The sequence below is a fragment of the Tarenaya hassleriana genome, unplaced genomic scaffold (assembly GCF_000463585.1).
Source record: "Tarenaya hassleriana unplaced genomic scaffold, ASM46358v1 Cleome32, whole genome shotgun sequence".
In the NCBI taxonomy this organism is placed as follows: domain Eukaryota; kingdom Viridiplantae; phylum Streptophyta; class Magnoliopsida; order Brassicales; family Cleomaceae; genus Tarenaya; species Tarenaya hassleriana.
This window is the reverse complement of record NW_010966372.1, coordinates 1,297,993-1,318,115: the sequence shown is the minus strand read 5'-3', so window position 1 is coordinate 1,318,115 and position 20,123 is coordinate 1,297,993. Positions and strand designations below refer to the sequence as shown.

At 41.4% G+C, this 20,123-nt stretch overlaps 5 protein-coding genes and 1 long non-coding RNA gene across 8 annotated transcripts in view; 1 reads left to right on the top strand and 5 right to left on the bottom strand.

Moving 5' to 3' along the window:
• The window catches only part of LOC104821064 (photosynthetic NDH subunit of lumenal location 3, chloroplastic), a 1,506-nt gene extending 958 nt beyond the window's left edge, over positions 1–548 (top strand). The window contains exons 2-3 of the mRNA XM_010551806.1: positions 47–333; positions 411–548. Of these exons, the coding sequence (XP_010550108.1) occupies positions 47–333; positions 411–509 (386 nt within the window). The 3' untranslated portion in view covers positions 510–548. The remainder of the gene's footprint in view (positions 1–46; positions 334–410) is intronic.
• A 35-nt stretch (positions 549–583) lies between these two features.
• LOC104821063 (UDP-glycosyltransferase 90A1) lies at positions 584–2,422 on the bottom strand. The gene is made up of 3 exons (XM_010551805.2): positions 1,442–2,422; positions 996–1,322; positions 584–909 (listed from the first exon to the last, which is right to left on the bottom strand). Exons 1-3 carry the CDS (start codon positions 2,369–2,371, stop codon positions 757–759), a joined length of 1,410 nt encoding a protein of 469 aa, XP_010550107.1. The 5' UTR covers positions 2,372–2,422; the 3' UTR covers positions 584–756.
• A 393-nt stretch (positions 2,423–2,815) lies between these two features.
• On the bottom strand, positions 2,816–3,576 carry LOC104821062. Its single transcript, XR_773020.2, has 2 exons — positions 3,102–3,576; positions 2,816–3,039 (listed from the first exon to the last, which is right to left on the bottom strand). It is a non-coding gene; the product is annotated as an uncharacterized LOC104821062 (long non-coding RNA).
• An 817-nt stretch (positions 3,577–4,393) lies between these two features.
• LOC104821061 lies at positions 4,394–7,513 on the bottom strand. Of its 2 annotated transcripts, XM_019203353.1 has the most exons (7): positions 7,321–7,513; positions 6,616–6,751; positions 5,868–6,146; positions 5,619–5,725; positions 5,389–5,521; positions 5,069–5,263; positions 4,394–4,986 (listed from the first exon to the last, which is right to left on the bottom strand). In XM_019203353.1, exons 2-7 carry the CDS (start codon positions 6,616–6,618, stop codon positions 4,690–4,692), a joined length of 1,014 nt encoding a protein of 337 aa, XP_019058898.1. In that variant the 5' UTR covers positions 6,619–6,751; positions 7,321–7,513; the 3' UTR covers positions 4,394–4,689. The 2 variants fall into 2 exon arrangements, with proteins under 2 accessions (XP_019058898.1, XP_010550106.1); XM_010551804.2 differs by lacking the exon at positions 6,616–6,751 and having other exon boundaries at positions 7,321–7,512.
• A 2,297-nt stretch (positions 7,514–9,810) lies between these two features.
• Positions 9,811–15,264, bottom strand: LOC104821060 (CRM-domain containing factor CFM2, chloroplastic). Its single transcript, XM_010551801.1, has 13 exons — positions 14,543–15,264; positions 13,697–14,216; positions 13,480–13,610; positions 12,845–13,162; positions 12,607–12,760; positions 12,168–12,460; positions 11,867–11,926; positions 11,721–11,774; positions 11,541–11,642; positions 11,243–11,455; positions 10,939–11,152; positions 10,460–10,590; positions 9,811–10,314 (listed from the first exon to the last, which is right to left on the bottom strand). The coding sequence occupies exons 1-13, from the start codon at positions 15,224–15,226 to the stop codon at positions 10,075–10,077; spliced, it is 3,114 nt and encodes a 1,037-aa protein (XP_010550103.1). The 5' UTR covers positions 15,227–15,264; the 3' UTR covers positions 9,811–10,074.
• A 1,075-nt stretch (positions 15,265–16,339) lies between these two features.
• LOC104821059 (protein NRT1/ PTR FAMILY 5.9) lies at positions 16,340–19,520 on the bottom strand. Of its 2 annotated transcripts, none has more exons than XM_010551799.2 (4): positions 19,276–19,520; positions 18,827–19,044; positions 17,677–18,188; positions 16,340–17,576 (listed from the first exon to the last, which is right to left on the bottom strand). In XM_010551799.2, exons 1-4 carry the CDS (start codon positions 19,334–19,336, stop codon positions 16,700–16,702), a joined length of 1,668 nt encoding a protein of 555 aa, XP_010550101.1. In that variant the 5' UTR covers positions 19,337–19,520; the 3' UTR covers positions 16,340–16,699. The 2 variants fall into 2 exon arrangements, with proteins under 2 accessions (XP_010550101.1, XP_010550102.1); XM_010551800.2 differs by having other exon boundaries at positions 17,677–18,079.
• Between the last annotated feature and the right edge of the window lie 603 nt (positions 19,521–20,123).

Below are 20,123 nucleotides of genomic sequence, written 5' to 3'. Positions count from 1 at the left end.
TTTTTTCCCCCCCCCCCCCTACCGATTTACGTTTACGAGAATGCAGATATCAAGAATGAGAAGACAGGAACAAGATCGTTCTTGAAGAAGGGTGTATACGTGGCAGATATTGGGACGAAGAACAGAAGGTACAGGATCAAGAAGAATGCTTTCGATCTTTTAGCGATGGAGGATTTGATCGAACCGGACAAGTTGAACTATGTCAGGAAATATTTGCGTCTTAAATCGACGTTTATGTACTACGACTTCGACAATCTCATATCAGCCGCCGCAGCTGAGGACAAGCAACCCCTCACCGATTTCGCCAACCGACTGTTTGACAATTTGGAGAAGGTACGTCCCCTCCCGGTTTTCTTCAAACCGGATTGAACGGTTATCGAGTAATTCATCTCGGTTTGATTTTGACACAGCTGGAAGATGCTGCCAAAACGAAGAACTTTCCTGAGACGGAATCGTGTTACAAAGAAACGAAGGTACTTCTTCAAGATGTTATGGCCAAAATGGCATGAACCGGTTTATCTGGTTTTTCATTCGTCCTATTATGATGGGAAAAAAATAAAATAATTTCATCTTTGTTAAAATGTCGTCCAATATGAATATTATTTTAAATAATTACAACCAGTTTTAGTCACAGACATTTCACATCACATTCCATTATTGAATATTCCTCCAACTAACTGAACTTGCAATACAAAAACATGGTTTTTTTAATTTAATTTACTTAAACCGGTTTAATTGGGTCTTCCACTTTCTAGTTCATGAACATCCACAGAGCTCATGAAGAAGCAAATCCAAGTTCTTCCAAGACGAACCACTCCCTTCTTCCATAGACTTTTTGGCCATTTCAGCATATTCCTTCACCTTCTCTCTCGCCATCCTTCCCTTCTCCCCCTCCATCAACTCTTTCACCTGTCCAAATCATGCATAGTAGGATTACGTTCACATTCTAAATGTATGTGTGTATATATATACACACACACTTATATAACCGATACCTTTTTACTCAATTCCTCCCTCCCCACGAACCCTTTAACCGACCCGTCTTCGGTTTCAACCCTCACTCCGATCTTCAGCTCTTCCACGAGCATCTTGGCGTTAAGGGGCTGCTCGGCCATCATCGGCCATGCAATGACGGGGACGGCCGCGCATATAGTTTCCAGAGCGGAGTTCCATCCGCAATGGGATAAGAAGCCTCGAACGCTGTCGTGCCGCAGTATCTCCCTCTGGTCCACCCATTCTCTCACTACCATCCCTCTCACTCTCTCTTCCAACCCTTCTTCTACCTCTCCCATGTCTCTCCTCGTCACCCACAGAAAGTTCACCTTGCAACACAGAATTCATTCCATCATGTATATATGTATATGCATTAAAACATATCTTGAATATCTGTCTGAACCAATTTAGTATAAAAAATCAGTGCGTGATATGGTTCCTAATTCACCTCGGAGTGCTCCAATCCCAACGCAATTTCCTTGAATTGGTCGTCAGAGATCTCGGCTTGTGTCCCGAAGGCCACGTAAAGAACCGGACGTCCCTCCTCTAGACTCCGGTCCAACCAACGGATCCATGCCGGTTTATCACCGGTATGGTCGTTATCCGGTTTCATTGGCGGCTCGGATAAACAAAATGGGCCAACACACCAGGCCTTGGGCCCACCCATGCGCTGACGGTAGTCAACGAAAACGGGCTCGAGCTCGTAGAAGGTGTTTGTGATAACGCCTTGGCTCGTGCTCGTCGACTTGATCTGCTCCATCACGAGCTCGAATAACGGACCCGAGGGACTTGGGTCGGTGAAAACCGGATCCAAATCCGACTTTCTAACCCGGATCCAAGGAAAGTCCGGTACGGCAACCGGTTCGACCGGTTGGGGCTGGGAAAAGAGCTCGTTTAACCTGACGGAGATGGACACAGCCCCGGAGTAACAGTTCATGCCGTAGAAGGCCAATCTGGGAATGTCGAACTTGGAAGCAGAATCCGAAATCCACCAGAGAAACCCATCGGAGACGATGAAGGAAACACGAGGGAGATTGAGGAGAGAGTGTTCGAAGAAGGGTTGGAGAAGTTTGGTGGCGCGAGTGAAGGGGACGAAGAGGGACATGGAAGGGAGTTTGTCGGTGCTCTCGACGCCGGGAGGGATTCCGGGGATGTTTTCGGGGAAAGGGAGGGAGATGATGTTGGCGTCGGGTGTGTCGGAAAGGGATTTTGATACGAAGGGTTCGTTCTTCGGTGTGGTGAAGACGGTGACCGTGATGGGTTTGTCTCTGGAACGTCCGTGACGGAGGAGGAGACGGCCGAACTGGAGAAGAGGGATGGTGTGACCTTTCGACATGTATGGGAACAGAACCACGTGGTCCGACGAACCACCTGCCATTCTCTCTCTCTCTCGTTTGTATGCCCTTAACCCTCTTGAGTCACCGCCATGGCATTTATATGGTAAGTTCCAAAAGGGGATATGTCAATCTATTTAATAATCAACCGTGAATTTAAGTCGTCTTAAAAGAGATGGTCCTCCACGTCAACTTACTCTATTTGTTTTGAGTACACAATAATTTTGGTGTGAATCTTCGGACAAGTGTTTTCGTCAGCATCTCACGAAAGCAAAAACTCTATGCTTCTTCTAGAAGCAAATGTTCTGTTAAAAAAAAAGTACAATTGTAGAAAACGAAAACGCTTCAAAACTCTAACAAAAGTTTGATTCTGAATTTTGGCGCACAGTAATATAATTTTTCAATGTATAAAATTTAATTGATTCATTAAGCAAAAATGGAACACGTAGCGTGATTTGATGACTCTTGCATGCATAACGAGTAAAAGAAACGATAAAAAGTGTGTTTTTTGATATTACACCAATCAATATGTACGTACAAGTACAACTGCTTTGTATATCCTCTTTCGTGGTCGTGGCAACTATTAATTAGAATGTGTGCAACTTCAAGAAAATTAATGGAAACAATTTCAATAAAACTCCGCCGCCTGTCCTCTCTTTCACTTTCCGTGGAACCAAACACACATTCTGCAAGCACGGATATGGGATTTAGCCTGAGGAGAAGTAATAACCCTTCATTCATTTTATAATAATCGTCGCAAAAAAGGAAACCTACTTTTGACGTTTTCCCAATTGAGTGACCGATAGATACTAAACCACCTTTGCCTAACTATGCATCTACATCCATCGATTTTTACATATCCAATACAAAGATGGAATTGCGTCTCTCTTCTCTCTCTCTCTCCCCGAAGCTTGAGCTTTACAAGGAGGGAAGTGAAAAACCATACAAAAAAAAGGGGAATTTTAAATTACATAAATAGCGCCAAAGCAATAGGCCAACCAAGTGAAGAAAAAGCAAACTAAAACGCGAGTGGATCTGTCCAACGCCATCACGCGTTACCCATCACTCAAAACAAGAAAAGGTTACGTCGATTTCAAAGCTATACGCATTCTCCTTCTTTTTTTCTACGTATAAAGTTGAGCTGACTCACTGTAGTGCCCGTCTTGTTCACAATGCCGAACACAAGTGTGTGGTGGTGGTCTCGAATATACGTCTCTTTGTATTTGTTTCTTGTAGATGATGAGAAAGATCTAATAACCCACGTAATATTACTGACTATAAATAAGAAATGGATATCTTGTGTGATACATGTAACATTGGGCCCCACATTCTTTTGACACGTTCACATATGGCGCAAACGCCTCGCCATTCGATTCCTTTTCACCTTTAGACTATACTTTTTGCATGATACATATATTTTATAATACCGAACATTTTATCCGACTAGATCTGTCACAGAAACGGAGAAGTCCATGTGAATATCCCTCCCAAAATAAAACTCGAATCCAGATTAGAGTTTTGTTTTTTTATCTTACGGTTGAATCACCCAATCTTAGATTTGCATCATCACATATTTTAATACGTTATTTTCTCTATTTTCTCAAAAAATAAATAAATAAATAAGGGGTTGTTGTTAGTGCATTAATTAGGACACAACAGCAGACAACTCTGTTAGAAATGGTGTATCATATTAATATTTCTATGCTAGTGTATGTATTTGAATTTTCTTTTTACTAGGTCCAGAATTCGTACTTGGGTTTTGACAGTTCTAGACCAGGTTATGGAACTTGACAACGTAACTGACAACTAAATCATTCAACAAGACATCTGTAACTATGCTTGTTACACGTGTTGTATTTAAAACTTAAAATGAATCTTATTTCATACTTCGTTTTAATTCGAGGAATCATCACCCGTAAGCATCAAGGGATGGACGAGTCGTGTATTCCATCCGGCAAAATAAAAAACGTCATCAGATGCATGACATACGAAAACCACACCTCATGAACTTTTGACGACGAAAACCACATCAGATGAATTGGATTCGAACTTAGAACACAGAGACGACCACTGAAGTTTCCAGCAATCCGACTAATTTTGCTTAACCAAAAGTTCAAATGTATTTCACGGTCTCTTGGTATATACACACACACACAAACGCGCACAAAAACAAGAACGACGGGGAAAGGTGGGAAAAGAAACCTCAGAAACAAGACACAAATAATGGGATTTGCTCTCTCTCTAGAAGAGCACTTAAATGTGATAAGAACAGAAAAAGAGTTAAAAAAAACAGTAGAAGAAGAACAAGAGAGGAGGGTGATTTTATCGGTACTCACAGGTGAAAAAGCGATCTTGGTTGGCGTCATGACTCCGTAACGAGACCCTCCCGGGAAGCCACGTTGGCATTGGTGACACGTAGAACGGCCTGTGCGTTTAGAGGGGAGAGTTTTGATTGGCAGAAGACCTCCCAGGTGGTTGCCTCCTCTGGATTTTCCATCGACATCTCCTGTTCCATAAGTTGAGTTTTTCCGTACACGCTCTGCAGCTCCAGTAGTACCGTACGGGCTGCCTCACGTGATTCGGGCAGCTGGTCGCTGAGCTGAGACGCTGCTGCTTCGATTAGTTTGTCGATTCCGTATTCTCTGACGCCTTCGACGCCCTGATCATGGAAAAAAAATGTCGTTTGAACAGATAAGCAATGGAAAGAAGGATGAGTGATCTATGAGGATAACGGAGGTTACCAGTCGGGGAACGCTTCGAGAAAAGCACATGGCAGCCTTAGCGCGGATTCGAGGGTTCTTATTCTTGAGACAAGGTTGCAGCTTTGGCAGCAGCAAGGTAGGGGAAACATATGTGGTCATTGCTACTAAAGCCTTCTCTGCTGCCTCGCAAACAAACCGCTTGTCTTGGGAGGATTTAAGAAGGAGCTGAGTAAGCTGCAAGACCGGAACTTAAAATACTATCAACATCATTTTTCACCTACCTATCTGATGGGTATTTCAGAAGGTTAGATTAGAATAAACAGATAGAGAGATAGCCTCAAAACGGAGATAATAATTACCAGAGGATCCAACAAATCCAATATATGGTCATTATATGCACTGAAGACGTCTGCCGATGTCATACACGCAGTCTTACATACAGCGCTTCTCGGATTCTTCAGTGATTTCACAACGAGTGGGATCACCTTTTCCCTGTTAAGGCAAGCAGCCAACATCATAAGGCTAACATTTAAGTCAAAGTACAAAGAGATAACCATGCCATTGTCACCAGCTAGAGAATGTTGCTTACATCATATGCTGCATTTCTTCCTTGTGGAACATAGACAGCCGGCGAACGTTATTAAGCGAATCACAAACCGATACCCAGTCCTTGGAGTCCAGTCCAGGAAGAAGTGACTGAAAAAAACAATACAAACATATTCGTCTCAGGTAAACATCTCAGTCCACAATTCAACATAGAAGAATATAAAAATTGACCACATTAAAAGGGCTGCCGATGCATGAGACCACAGAGTAAAGAAGCAGGAAGGAATAGTACATTCAGAATAGTGTCAACATTGCTTATGTCAGTTAATTCTTCAGATTCAATGTACTCCACTTCCGCATTAGCTTTTTCGGACTCTGGCTTCTCTTTTCCAAAGCCCTCGGGATTACTGGTATCTAAGGAGCTAGAGTTTTGTGATGGGATAGCTTCAGCTTTTTCATTCACCTTTCCCACACAGGGCTTGGTTAAACCCCCTTTACAGTCACTCTTCCTCTCAGACACAGGAAGATTATTCAAATCCTTTAAAGCATCTCCAGCCATTTCAAGAGTTAACTGCATAGAAAAGACACCAACCATTATCAACAGAAATTTCATCCTTGATGCATATTAGCAGGTATATGTATTAATGGAGATTATAGTTTCCGCTAGAACACTGCAAATCAATGAAAGATCAAGTGTGCATGGGAAAACTGTTGTTCAAGAACGAATTGAAACTTGGAAATGTAAAAGAAAAGACAGTTATGAAAGAGGTTCAGAAACATCTATAGAAACAATGAAGATCAATTCCGCAAAAGATACCACGTATCTGACACATTATTCAGATTGCTTCTCTAATAACAATCTCAATGGTGATTGCAATAACACCACACCTAAAAAATGAAATACTTCATCATGTCTGAGAGACATCACATAACCGGATTACCAAACAGATAAATGCATGCTGTTTAGATTAAGCAGACCGCAGATGCCGCCTTTAATAAAAGGATAAAAGTTTCTATCAATTCGTTCTGGCTTCCCTCACCATCCAATAAGTGCATCAGACAAAACTCCACAGACAAATACGGTTAAGGACTTGAGATAAGGCGTGTCAGACAGAATCTTTTGGAAACCGTGCATAGATCTAGATGAGCTCTATATCCCCAGGAGTTTAAATCCATCTACAGGATCAACCAACTCAAAGTCATAAAGAACAGAAAAAATTGATAAGAGTACATAGAAAAGACAAATTCGCATCTCTCCCACTAGTAACCAGAGTCGAATAAAACAAGCCTGCTTAGTGTTCGATCCAATAAGACAGGAATCCCAATCTGATACTTCCTCTACTCCAGCGAGAAACACTCGACAAATCTCACAACAGTAACAACAGTACCAATCTATGCAATCACCGACAAACGGAAAATCAACACTAATCAATGCTGCAGAAGTTACACTTCTCCACTGCACTTACTGTATAAAATTAAGTCAAAATCGAACCAATTCAATAGCAAAAGCAAACCGAAGCAGAGATCTAGCTTCCAACAAGTATTTCAAACAATAGCAAAACCGACAAAAACATGATCTCCCTCGAGAAGCCGCAGAAGATCTCGATTATTTCAGAAAAACCACCAGATTCCGAATCCGATTCCGATAGTCCAGATAATTCCGAATTCGCGATACGCATACGGAAACCAAAACGACATGTTCAAACTTCAACATACAGATACAAAAATGGAGAGAGAGAGAGTACCGGCGAATAGAGAGCGGTAAATCGGTTCCTTTCCGCAACAAACAGGGGAGAGAGAGTGAAAATCAGTAGAGTCGAAGACCTCACTCCTAATTTCGGGAAATTTTTTTGAAATGCGGGAGAAAGAGAGAGCGAGAGAGACTTTATTTGTCGAAGACGAAAATAATAACCGGCGATCGCTTCCCAATCGTACTACTCGTATATCCTGGATCTAAAACGTCACCGTTTGAAAGTTGAAATTGGTTGCACATATTTTTATTTTATTTTTCTCATTTTTTAAATTTGCTTTCCACATGCGCTCGGAATTAATGTGTTCCTTTCGGTTAGTGTCATTTCCCAAAATATCCTCCAACGGGATCCATTATTTCCATATTACCTGTCTTTAGATTTTTTTTAGCGCTAACTCATGCGTGATTTAATTTCCTTCTCTTATAATATATATACTCATTTCATCCCGTTTCAAAATATTTATTGTTTTAAATTATTTCACATTTTTTTAAAAAATTAATTAAAAATCATATATACTTATATTAATATAAAAATAATACAATCATTAATAATGTATTTGAATTTCGTAAAAATAAAATTAGAAACTATTATAAAAAATATCTTGAAAATATAAAACTATAAATATTTTAAAACACAGAAAATAACCTAAAATTATAAATATTTTGAAACGGAGGGAGTAGCTTTTTTTAAATTTGGATGAGGATTACGTGAGTCCACAAATAAATCAAAATAGACAAATTTAGACGGGACAGTTTAATATGATTGTATTTCTGCTGGAAATATAATTTTGGTAAGATTATCTCTGATATCACCATAAATATTTTAAAATCTAAATGATAAAGAATATAAAAATGCGTACATTATGGCTTCACCTACAGAACGCTGTGCAGATGAATATAGCAAAAAAAATGTATATTATTCTTTATAGTATAAACTGGAAATATTTTTAACAAATACAGTCAAATACTTACATGATTTTTCCATATTCGTCATAAATAATATTGGATATATATAACATCCCGTGAGTTTTTCTTTGGCACAACTAATCAATGACAGTTTTGGTAGATAAGAACGCATGTCTCGTAATTCATAAAGGAAAGAAAAAAAAAACATGAATGGCGGTGGAGAATCGAGGGGTAAGATTGGAAAACGTTAAATTATGAAAGCTGGCACCCATGTCTGAATCTAACGACTGTTTGATTGACGCCATAGGCGTAACGTGTAGTAACCTTCCCCATAGCCTCATTACACAAAAACAAAATAAAACCTACAAATTTATATAGAATTAGCATGCACGGTTCACTGTATTTGTAGATTCTTACGCATTAAATTGTCACTTCATGTAATTTTTCATTGCGCATTTGGATTGCATTATATGCTTATCTGGGTGGCGTTCAACGTTTTGGATAAGAAATGGGTTATCTTTTGCTTGTGTGTTCTACGTATGGTGTTACGATCTTATTAGAATATGGTGATGAGTTTGGGTTCGTAGTTTTGATTGAGATGAGATAGGAGAGAATTATACTCCAAAACTGTATTTTTTTTTATAACCGTGGAAACCCATCGCCGCAGCCCTTCACGTCAGACACCGAACCCACCAATTCCACTGACAATGGACCATATGGCATATTTCGGACAGTAAATCCCTCGGTCCACATAGAGCAGATAAACCATTCGAAACTGGTCCGGTTCAGAGAAAACTCAGACAAAAATAATCGAACCCAAAATTGTATTATTTATGCTCATCTTTTCGACGAATCAGTGTTAAGTTCGGTGATGATAACATTGTTCGTCCTTTCTTCCCCCTAATTGTCGGGACCAGGTTAATTGAAGACCAGCGATCAACAGCCTACTCCCACAAGTTCCACTGACAACGGACCGCATGGCAACTACTGTAGTGAAGCTTGGTAGTATGGTAACCATCAATGGGTCTAATATTGGGCCTGGAAGGCCTTGGGAGTTCGTTAGGCATTTTGACAAAATTAACTTGGGTCTTATGGGCCAGAGTTCCTCTATGGGATTTTAAATATCAGGCTGTATTTGGGTCTGCACCTGAATTATAAAGCCTGATGGGCAAATTACAAATTACAGTATAACTTGGGTTAACATGGGCCTTACTGTTGGGCCTGATATGTTAAACAAAATCTCTTGTTATCGCTGGTGGGCTTGAACGGGCCCAAAACTGTATTTGGGCCTTTTTCTTTTTAGGATCCTGAGCCTTCTGTTGGGTTAGATTCTCGCTTAACGGGTCCCGCCAGTGGGCCTGATGGTTACTAATTGGGAAACTTTGAGCCTACAAATTGGGCTTGGTCCGACTGAAATAAGATTGACAAAGTAATTGGGCTAGTGGGCAGGAGGCGGTTGAAGATTCGCCGATCAGTTGAAACCTAGGGAAGAGAAGCGAAAAAGTGGAGATGCAAATCACCTGGACCGTGAGAGATGGAAAATGTTCTAAACCGCGCAGCTCGACTAGGTGAGAGAGGATTATCCCTGGGAACATCACGCGTGAGAAAAGCGCGTGGAATCCACCTATGGGCTCATAAATTCCTTTAAACAGCCCTTCCATAAAAATTCCCGATAATTACGCAGCAACCTCTGAATCTCCTGCAACTTCAATACATAAATTTGGGTCGTGCAGATGTTCCAGGTTGCTTCCTCTGCAAGAAACCTAGAACCGGGTCATGAACCCTCTTAGGCTCAAAGGATAAAAAAAAAAGAGACACTGTGAGGGGAAGGGAGGGTGAAACGTTAAGGGCGGTGGTCCAGGAGGCCGCATTCGAGTCTGATGGCTTCAATGAGTTGAGGTGAAACAGGAAGAAGAGGGTCAACTCCCCTTCTTTTCCGCGATGATATGACGCTTCTGCTCCTTCCTTTTATGTTATTGTTAGGATAGAAGCAGCTGCTGCTGCCTGTGTCTTCTGCTCCCCATCCTCTGTAGAGTATCACTTTGCTAGGTTCTTGTGATACAAGCATCGCTCCTGTTGCTTCCTGCATTGTTACAAAACTCAAAATTGATGTGGAACATAAAAGAACTGTGCTAATACGAGAGATGGAATGTCTCATATGATTATCACACAACACACATTATGGGACTAACACAGGCTGCCCGGACACTGAATATTGCACCACTTACCTTCAGCTTCGAGACGACTTCTTGGACTGACGTTCCTTTGGCTCTGCCTTTTACATTGACAATTGCCAGAGGGTTCTTCTCAAAGTGTGTCCTGAGAGCTTTCGCTATGCCGGTAACAACGTTGCTTCTCCCTAGACAGTCAAAGTTTACATACATAAACATTTATAAAACTTTTTGTTCTGTAGGGTAAATCCATCAGGACAAACTGTAGAATCAATTGAACTCTCTAGACTCTTGCTAACAATGCAATGCATGCTTAAGGTTTCTCTGTGGTTCATTTCAAGTCCTTCGTGAGTATATTTTATTCTGTTTCCAAGTGTAGCGATAACCATTAGAGACGAGATGCATGTAGCATGGACATCCACAATAAACACTGATTAGGCAGAAACCAGTAACTTACCTACTGGATTTAAGATGTGAATCATGTGATTCTTCTAAGTGCAGCAAAGAGCATTAGGCACTCAGGGTCGATAACTTACCTACTGCAAACGGTGGCCGCTTCTTCATTTTAAGGGCTTGTTTTCTCAGAATAAGTCTTTCTCTATTAGACAAATCTGTGGGCCCAGAGGTCAACCAGTTAGCTTCGGTTTCACTGTCCACTGGATCTGATATTTGTGGTTCAGGTGATGATTTTTCAAGTTTTTTCCGACCAGGTGAACTTTGCTCGGCTGTCAGAGAGGTGCTGCTGCTTGGCTGAAACCCGAAAAATGGTACCAATTAGATAAATACAGGTACATCATTACAACATTAAATATCACAGAAAGAAAAGATCTCAGATATCACCATGAGGTTGTTATAGCGTGATGATGTCTTGAGGAAATCACGCTGTGCACGTAGAGATATATTTGCAGTCATATCCTGACAGATACTATCATCTCTCTGAGAAGAGCTAGACCCAGCTTCTTCATCTTGATGCAGTGGCAGATAATTTGTAGTGACATCCATGCCATTATCAGTGTTTGTTGTGGATGTCTCTGCTTCATGATTGCTGCCATCCTTTAGAAACAGCCACCAAAACAATTTCAATATTTAAATTCACATTCAAGCGCATAACCCCAGACAGGAGCTTAAGAATATTTACCTCTTTAGAGCAAGGAATTGACTGGTCAGAAGAATAACCGAGTTCCATTTCATCTCTTGATTCCATAAATTCAGTAAGATGATTTTCTGCCTCTTCTTGGACCTACATCAATATGTGGGAGTAAGCAAAAGCCTAATATCTAGAACTAACATCAATTTACTAAAGCTGCAAAGGTCCCACCATTCGGTTTTTTGCTTCCTCATCTGGTTGCATCGCATTGGTCTGGTCCTTGACCTACATTTGACAAGCGCTTCCAGAGTTACAGCCATGTCCACGGAGGTTTCTAAAATAAATCAAACTGAGTCACATGAACAGATATGACTTACCAACCGGCGATTTAAGTCCTCTATGCTTTTGGAGAGTTTCAGCACATGTAGTTTTAGTGACTGCATTAGTTTGGGCAGAAGAATAATTTAGAAATTAAAAGCAAGAATTTCTGGGAAAAAAATTGGTGAACTATTCACATATCAAGGTTATCCACTTTGCTTTATCTAGATCTATTCAAGGCACCACTTTAAATTCCGAAAAGTTGTGATCTTCAGATCAAAACCTTTAAAAATGAACAGAACTTGTAATTTAGAACAATGTCATTCAGGTCAAGGAGTTCAGTCAACTAATTTCTCTTACCTTTTGACGTTGTGCCTCTATAGAGCGTTTCAGTGCCTCTCTTTTAGTTAGAAGGGTTTGAGGTCTCAGACTTGCAGGCCGCTGATAATTCTTTCCACGATAAACAATGATTGCATAGCCCTTACTCACCCTCTCCACAGCAACTAATATGCCACCACTTTCTGCTTCCAAGACTTCTGCTACATGCTGAGCAGCTTCGATACTCCGTTCCTTACAAATAATCTTCACAAGTTCCCTATACTTCCAGTGAAGATGCATATTCTCTATTGTTCCATCGAAAACACCTCTTCTACCTGAAAACACAAGAATTGTCAAGGCAGAACCAATTAAATATGATCAAGAAATGTGACTATGACTATTTTCCTATTATCAATCAAATCAGAGCATTCATGGAATTGACTGCTTAAAGTGGAAAAGAAGGGGCAAAACAATGTCCCACCTAGAAGAAGGAAAGGCTTCATTCTCAAGCCAACTTTTCGGAGCATATACTTCTCATCTTCAGTGATGCCCTCTTTGTCGACCGAATGTTGAGGAATCTCTTTGCTCTCCAGCTCTGCAAGAACTTTTTCTGCCTTTGCTTTCTTTTCTAAAGCCTAAACAGAGAACTAGAATTATTATTTGTGGCTAAAAACAAAAGGATAAATCTTATGCAGTCTGATGTTTCAGTTGAGGGATACCATGGACAGCATAATGCTAGTTCTTTCAAGGGCTGCCTCAGGAGATTTTAGCTGTTTTGGTCTACTTCCACGGGCACTTATATGGTCCTTAGCATTGCCGGCTTCTCTTCCTGCATCATTTTCTCCTGTTACCTGAGGTTTTATGCCCTCCTCTTTCTCAGGCGGCATATCACTCTTAGCACTTGGTTTCTCCACAAACACTGCTCGTTTTCTCCTTTCTTCTACAGCAGAAGAAACTGCAGATGGTAGGAAATCCTTTCCCCTGTACAAGACAATGAAATCTTTATCCCGGGATAGCAGAGTAGCTCCAGTCAACCACTGCAACAGAGAATTTTTGCATCATCAGTGGATACCGCCGACATTTGGTTGAAAAGACACTTTGGGCCAGAATTTCATAAAACCAGTAATTAACCTGACTTTTATCTGAGACAATTTGAACAGCCAACAAGCTCAAAGTTGATGTGTCAAGTGTGAAAAAAAAAATGCATGCCCAGCAAATTTTTTTTCCTACTTCATGGCATCTCATTAACTGCAATACTATTACTACCTACAAATTACACAAGCTAAAGAAAGCTAATATTTTATTATCAACAAATGCAACAAATGACAGTTTGTAGTAAAAATAAGCCGCCGACCTTTAACTCTTCAGCCATCATTTCACTATTAGTGTTCTGCACACCTCTCTTCACAGCTACCTTGGCAATTTCACATTTCTCCCAGAGCTTGACAATAGCAACAGCTAGTCCTTGCAGTTTTCTATTTCTTCCTAGAAGTAGCCGGAAAGGTAAATAAGAAAATCTTGAAATTCTCTGCTTTCTCAAAAGAAGCTGAACTGGGCTAAAACAAGCTTACCTAGAGCAAAATGACAAGGGAGAGGTCTGCCAAGTCTCCTTAAAGTAGTCATTTCATCATCAGTTAACTTTGGATTCACGCCAAAGGGAAGAAGCCGAAACGGTCTCCTATACCCAGGAACCACTGCTGGCAGAAGATCAGCATCTACCGGAAGAGGGTCATATGCCCACCAATCAGTGAATCTTGGACCTAATCCATCTAACAAACGGTCAGCTTCTTCTACGAGCTTCGCTTCACCTGGTAGTTGAAACCGAACCTTATTTGGAGAACCAACACCTTGGATTAAAGCCGGTCGAACTGTTTTACTATTAGTACCAGAACCAGAAGATTCTGCGTTATTTATTCTTTCTCTTCTGTCAACAGCTCCCACATCTCCTGATGATTCCCCTGAAGCAGTTTCCATAGAAGAACCGTGTGCCAAACTTTGATCAGATATGAAATAAGGGTACTGGTAGTTGACTCCTCTATACAACAAAATTTTGCTTCCAGACCTCCAAACAACCAAGCCTCCAGTTTTCCTCTGAGAATCAACCAGAAAACACAAACATTAGGACACAGCAGAAAGCATCCCAATATGGAAGAACATAATTTGACACACAACTGAGTCCCTTTGGCAAGTAATTATTCAAAGTTCAGAACCCAAAGCAGAAAGGCAGTGAAGCTGCCTGAAATCAGCCTCTAATTAATCAAAGTTCCAAATTTGGTACCAAACGATTTCTCCAACATCTCATTTACTACCTACTGCTATCGGAATGAACCTTCTAATTTGTCAAAATTCAGAATTTGGAGCCAAAATAGCTTCTCCAACATTTATCACTAACTAAAACGAAAGGAATCGTTAGCAACCTCCAAGACGTCATGTGTCCGTTTCATGTTCATCCTGGATATATCCTCGCACACAATCTTCACAACCTCCGACGTCCTCCACCTCTCGTGGATCCCATTCACGATCCCTTCCGTTATCCCAGCCTTCCCAATCTTCAGCTTCTTCGTCAACCTGATCCCCAACGCCGTCAACATACGCAGCTCCGCCGGAGGCAACGTCAACTCCGCCAATGTCGGAACCTTCTCCTCCTTCTTCCGCTCCAACTTCTTCTCCTCCTTCCATTCCTTCCTCAACTCATGGTACCTCGAAATTGCAGTACCAGACCCGGGTTTTGGAACCGGGTAACTGGGCGTGCTCCAGCTCGTATCTATCGTGTGCCCGACCCGGTGTATCGGAATTTGGCTCGGCAACGGGACGAATATCTCCCCAGGAGAGTTGTTCACGGGTTCCGCTTCGGATATTCTCCGGGTATGGGAATTAGGGTTTTCTTCCGTGAATCCAAGGCTACGGAGCTTCTCGGCGATTCGCTGGATGGCGGACTGCGGAAGCGTCTTGGCTTCGGAGGTAGAGCTCCGGATAACGAATTTCGTTCGGACATTATTTCTCCGAATAAGGATTTTCGGTACCGGGGTTGACTCGAAAATTCGATCGGGTATGGCGTTGGGAAGTAACGATGGATGCTGATGATAAAGAGGGAGTGACATTTCTCGCAGAGCTCAAGAAGAAGAAGAAGAGAGTTCAATTTTGCTCCGACAAATTATCAAATAAATAGCCATAATATCCAGAGGCATGTGATTGTCACGTGACTCTGAGCCCGTTAAATTTAAGCCCACACAAATAAAGGCTTGTTCGGGTCGGGTCACGTAGACGCACCCGAAAAGAGTCTCACGCTCGTCGTCGCAGATTCAGCTGTTCGTTTCCATGGCGGAAAATTCCAAGTCATCAAAATGATTAACAAGAAGGGAAATGTAGAGAGAAAGTTTGGAAAATATTTTCTTCTTGTTTCTTATTACAACCTCAATGGTGTTTATATACAACTGTGAAAAAAATAAAAATGATTACAAGTTGCAACGATCCTATAATTAGAGCTGCATATTACAGGGTACCTACGAACATGTAAGGGTAAAAGGTTGTCTGCTAAACAACCTCCCTTGCTCCTGCACATGTCAGTAACCAACAAAGAATAATCCCAATGCTTGATAATGATTTTCTTCTTCTTCTTCGAATCAGATTCCCCAGAAATATTCTGACAACTCGGGTTCGTTGGAATCGTTTTGCGAAATTGGATCGCGGGATCGGCCTGATTCTGCAAGGAACATGGTTTCTGCAAATGGGTGCGTCGTTTTTCACCGGTTTGACCGCCAGTGGTGGCTGCTCATTGTGCGAGAATAGCACAGGCAAGTGTAAAGGACACGATGATTATCACAGGGCTAGAGCTATAGCAACGCTTCAGTTCAACTGTCATTTGGCTCTGATGGTGGTTTTAGCAACTGGGTTGTTCTCTATTATGGCTAATAAGCACGGATTTCGCCGTGAGGATCTCTCAAATTATCAACCGCTCGGAGCTGAGATGACCCATATGGAAAAGTTAAGGGCTTTCTCTCTGGATTCTGATGAGGAGGACGAGTTTATGCGGGTTTGAACGGCTTTGGCCCACATGATTAAGGTTCCTGCTTTTGTTTTCGGTTTATAGTCGAAAAGTAATTGTCTTTTATTGCTTTGGAAATGCTGTTCGTTTGTGTGGGAGGATTCAGTTGATTTTTACATAAGGTTGCACGTTCTATTTTTCCTCCACTGCCTGAGAAACACGAAGTGAGAGACCAAAATGTAAATGTGGTTCTTTTCTATGGATTCTGAAGAGAAAATGTCTCTGTCCATTAGGGATTGTTGGCAATGGCATATGTGCCTGGCCCTTGTTATTTTATATCCCGCTGCTTGCGCCTTTGCTGGATTTGCAAGACACGAAATGAATCCTTTTCACGTATACATACAGAGAATGGTCAGGCATTTGTCATATTTTTCCAGGCACGAACTAATAGCAGAATCTGTGATTTTGGCTGAACTGTAATCTATCCATGTGCCATTGTAATATAAGTTCTTTTGGCTATGCTTAAGCTTTAGTCTGGATGGCCTAGAAACAGTCCGCTCTGTCAATACTGTGAAAGGGAAGCAGTTTCTTATTGGCTATTTTCATCATCTTGATCACTCCTACTCTTGAAGTACTTGCACAAAACTATATACAGCAAAAAGCTTAGTGCACTTGTGATGGCCAGAAGCCAGTAGTAGTTGTCGAGCCGGGCTTCGGACATATCATCAGCAAACCAGTTGTGGTGTTTGCCTCTCAAGCTCGTGATTGCCTCGATGGCCGTAATCAGACCAGCACTGACAAAGCTTCCGACCCCGAACACGCTTGTGTACAGAGCAAATCCCATGGTTCTCATTCTAACCGGGACCTCGCTGTAGAAGAATTCTTGCATTCCCACCACTGTGAAAATATCTGAGATGCCCAGGAGAATGTACTGAGGCAGCAACCAGAATATGCTCAGAGGGACAGTTCCCTGCTCTGAATGAGGTGAAGTCTTCATCTTTTTGCTTAGCTCGAGCCGTTTAGTTTCAACAATGGCTGCGATAGATATGGCAATGATAGATAGGAACATCCCGACCCCCATTCTCTCCATGACAGATATACCCTTTTCCTTCTTGGTCAGTTTTCTGGCTATAGGGATCAATATTTTATCGTATAGTGGCATGAGGAGGATTATGGATAGTGTGATTGCGCTTTGCAGGGTTGCGGGCGGGATTTTGAAGCTGGGTCCAATGTTCCTCTTCATGGTCATACCTTGTTTGGTGAAAAATGTTGCTGGCTGCTGGAAAATGACGGCAAACATGAGAAGCATCGTCCATATGGGCAAAAGCCGAAGCATTACCTTTGCATTCTTCAGTTGAAAGAAATGAGTTCCAGAGCTTGCATCGTCATTTGCGGTTGTGATGGCAGAAGCAGCGGCATCAGTAGAGGCTGTGTTGCTGCAATTACAGAGTGGCTTCTCTTGCAGCCTGTGAATATAAAACAAAGAAAGAGGCAAGAAAACTGTCACCAAGCCTAGGCTGTTCAGGTTATAATAAAGTCATACATGATGCAAGAAACCGGACTTACTCAAGCTCTACAGCCTCGAGATCATCATCATCATCTGCAAGAGTGATTTTGCTTCTATTTGCTCTCCTTTTGATGATATGGAGGATTTTCTGGAAAGGGTTGGCCGTCAAAACAAAGCCAGCGGAATAGACATAGATGCCACAGCCACATAGGAACAGCAAGATGGAAAGGAACATGACAATGGAGAGGATGGAGAAACCGAAAACCCAACCAAAGGTGTCTTGGATGTAAGCCATGACAGTGACGCCCAGAAGGCTACCAGTACATACACCAAAGTACCACCACTGGAAAAAGGCGGTCTTTCGGGTGGATTTGGAGTCGTCTTTGCCAGTGGGAAGCTCTTGGTCGAGGTCGTGGTCGAGCTGGTCGGCCCCAAAGGCTTGGAGAGAAGGATTCAAAACGCCTAGGCCCAGCGAGATCATACACAGTGAAGAGTAGAGCAAGTAAGAAGATATGCTGTTGTTGTTAGACCTTGACTCTCCTAATGCTGTCCATGTCAACCCCACTAGGCCCTTTTCAGACAAAAACCATGCAAAAAAAAACCCGTCTTAGATTGATTACAGAATCGAAACCCCCCCAAAAAAAGTTAAAGCTGTCATTCTATATACAAGTTTCACATAATTAGTAAGCTACTGACAAGTTCCCTCTAATGCCATATTTACACACGGAGACAGGATAGACTTTCCAATCCCACCATTTTTTTTGTCCTTTTTTACCGTTCCAGGTGGTTTTCCCTTCTTACGAGATATTTCCTTTATCGGACTAAATTATAGTAAAGTATTATAAACATTAAGAATCTCTTGGAAAAAGAAGAAGCAAGTAGTGGCAAAGAAACCGTAGTGAGTGAGGAATGACTCGAATTCCATTTTAAGTCAGTTGATTAATTATGGAATCTTCCAATTACTAACCGCAATTAATTATCAACGGATACAATCAAAATACCATATAACCTCCTACAGTAAAAAACAAAACAGCGAATGACGAAACGATTCTGTCGTCAAATCAAAGGGTCACATGTTTAGTACGTCAAAAAAAAAACACGAAAAAGATCTCGATAACGCCTGTAATCATACGGTTGCAGAAATAGTCATGGAAGTGGGTGAAAAGGGTCACATGCAACGTGTATGGAGAGAGAGAGAGAGAGAGATACCACGAAATAGAGGAGAGAGGAGAAAAGAATGGTGGAGAATCTGTCCCAGTAAGAGTCGGCCAGGGGAGCAGAGAAGAGGGGGAGCATGGAAGTGAAACCAGCCCAGGTGTTCACCGTCTTGGCTGCCGCAGAGTTGCTCATCTTCACCATGTCCGTCAGATATGTCACCAAGTTTGATTGCACCCCTTTGAACGCGTATCTCTCCATCCCCGCGATCACTTCCATTTCATACAAATTTATAAAAAAAAAAACTGATTTCATGTGTGTCGGATTTAAAAAGATAGATCCTTTTTCACTGTCCATACGATGAAATCCGGAGGAAATGAATTTGCCCTCAACACGAAATCGGTATATGACCATCCAAGCCAATCATTTGCTTTTTCAACTATTATTATGAAACAAAAGCCCTTTCATTACATGCAGAAGTGTGAAAGAGATTAAGAGAATACCTATAAGAAGGACACATGATTTGCTAAGCCCTCTTCTTGGCCTCTGTCCTTCACCGGCCATCACACACACGCATATATATAGAGAGGGAGAGAGAGAGAGAGAGAGAATCCAAAGAAGGGAAAGAAAAGGAGGAGGCTGCTTCGTGTGAGAAGGGTTTTATATATTCAAAGCCTCAACCATAAAATCTGGTCTATGGGAAGCCGAATTAATGACAAGGATTCAGGAGCAGATATCTGGCCGTTTGTTTCTCTCTCTATTTATATACACGTGTATGTGCGCGTACATATCTGTATTTGTAAAAAAAAGGAAAGAAAGATTAAGAAAAGATAATGGGGAAAAAAAGGAAAAAAGGATTCAGCTTTGGGGATGCCACAACAAATTCCACTACGGAGAAAGGTGAGATATTGGGGGAGAGTGGTCTTATGTCGACATTCACCAATTAAATGGCCAACTTACGTCCCCCTCTCCTGCTCTTCGCTGCCACGCTCATTACATATGCCACGTGGATGCCCACAGTGTCCACGTCACTGCCCAAAAATCATCCTATTATCATAAAATTCACATATAACGATTACGTTTTTCCTTTATATATATAAAGCATTGGACAGTTATTTAGTAACACGGCAAATGCCCAAAAGAAAAAAAGAAGAAAAAGAGAGAGTGAAGCTGACTCATGGTCCAACAGTGTTGACCACAAATTTGTCCATTTGTTTCTTTGAGTTGCTACATAAGCCACAGGATGGGAAAGATTGAAATATAAAACACTCGCAAATTCTGTATATATATATATATATATATATATATATATATATATATTTAGGGATTAGATTAGTAAATAACCAAAAAA

Bases quoted from the DNA above. Each gene is read 5' to 3' on its own strand.
- LOC104821063 (XM_010551805.2), bottom strand. From the start codon at position 2,371: ATGGCAGGTGGTTCGTCGGACCACGTGGTTCTGTTCCCATACATGTCG. The intron at 1,323-1,441 runs GTGAATTAGGAA...CTGTGTTGCAAG, and splicing joins TGGGATTGGAGCACTCCGAG to GTGAACTTTCTGTGGGTGAC. The intron at 910-995 runs GTATCGGTTATA...TGATTTGGACAG, and splicing joins GGGAGGAATTGAGTAAAAAG to GTGAAAGAGTTGATGGAGGG.
- LOC104821061 (XM_019203353.1), bottom strand. The intron at 5,726-5,867 runs GTACTATTCCTT...TGTTTTTTTCAG, and splicing joins ATGTTGACACTATTCTGAAT to TCACTTCTTCCTGGACTGGA. The intron at 5,264-5,388 runs GTAATTATTATC...CCGGTCTTGCAG, and splicing joins TGGATTTGTTGGATCCTCTG to CTTACTCAGCTCCTTCTTAA.
- LOC104821060 (XM_010551801.1), bottom strand. From the start codon at position 15,226: ATGTCACTCCCTCTTTATCATCAGCATCCATCGTTACTTCCCAACGCC. The intron at 12,761-12,844 runs GTATCCCTCAAC...TTCTCTGTTTAG, and splicing joins CTAGCATTATGCTGTCCATG to GCTTTAGAAAAGAAAGCAAA. The intron at 11,456-11,540 runs GTAAATATTCTT...CTGTTTCTAAAG, and splicing joins CAATTCCTTGCTCTAAAGAG to GATGGCAGCAATCATGAAGC.
- LOC104821059 (XM_010551799.2), bottom strand. From the start codon at position 19,336: ATGGCCGGTGAAGGACAGAGGCCAAGAAGAGGGCTTAGCAAATCATGT. The intron at 19,045-19,275 runs GTATTCTCTTAA...ATGAAATGGAAG, and splicing joins ATCATGTGTCCTTCTTATAG to TGATCGCGGGGATGGAGAGA. The intron at 18,189-18,826 runs GTATCTCTCTCT...TTGTCTGAAAAG, and splicing joins CCTCTCTCCTCTATTTCGTG to GGCCTAGTGGGGTTGACATG.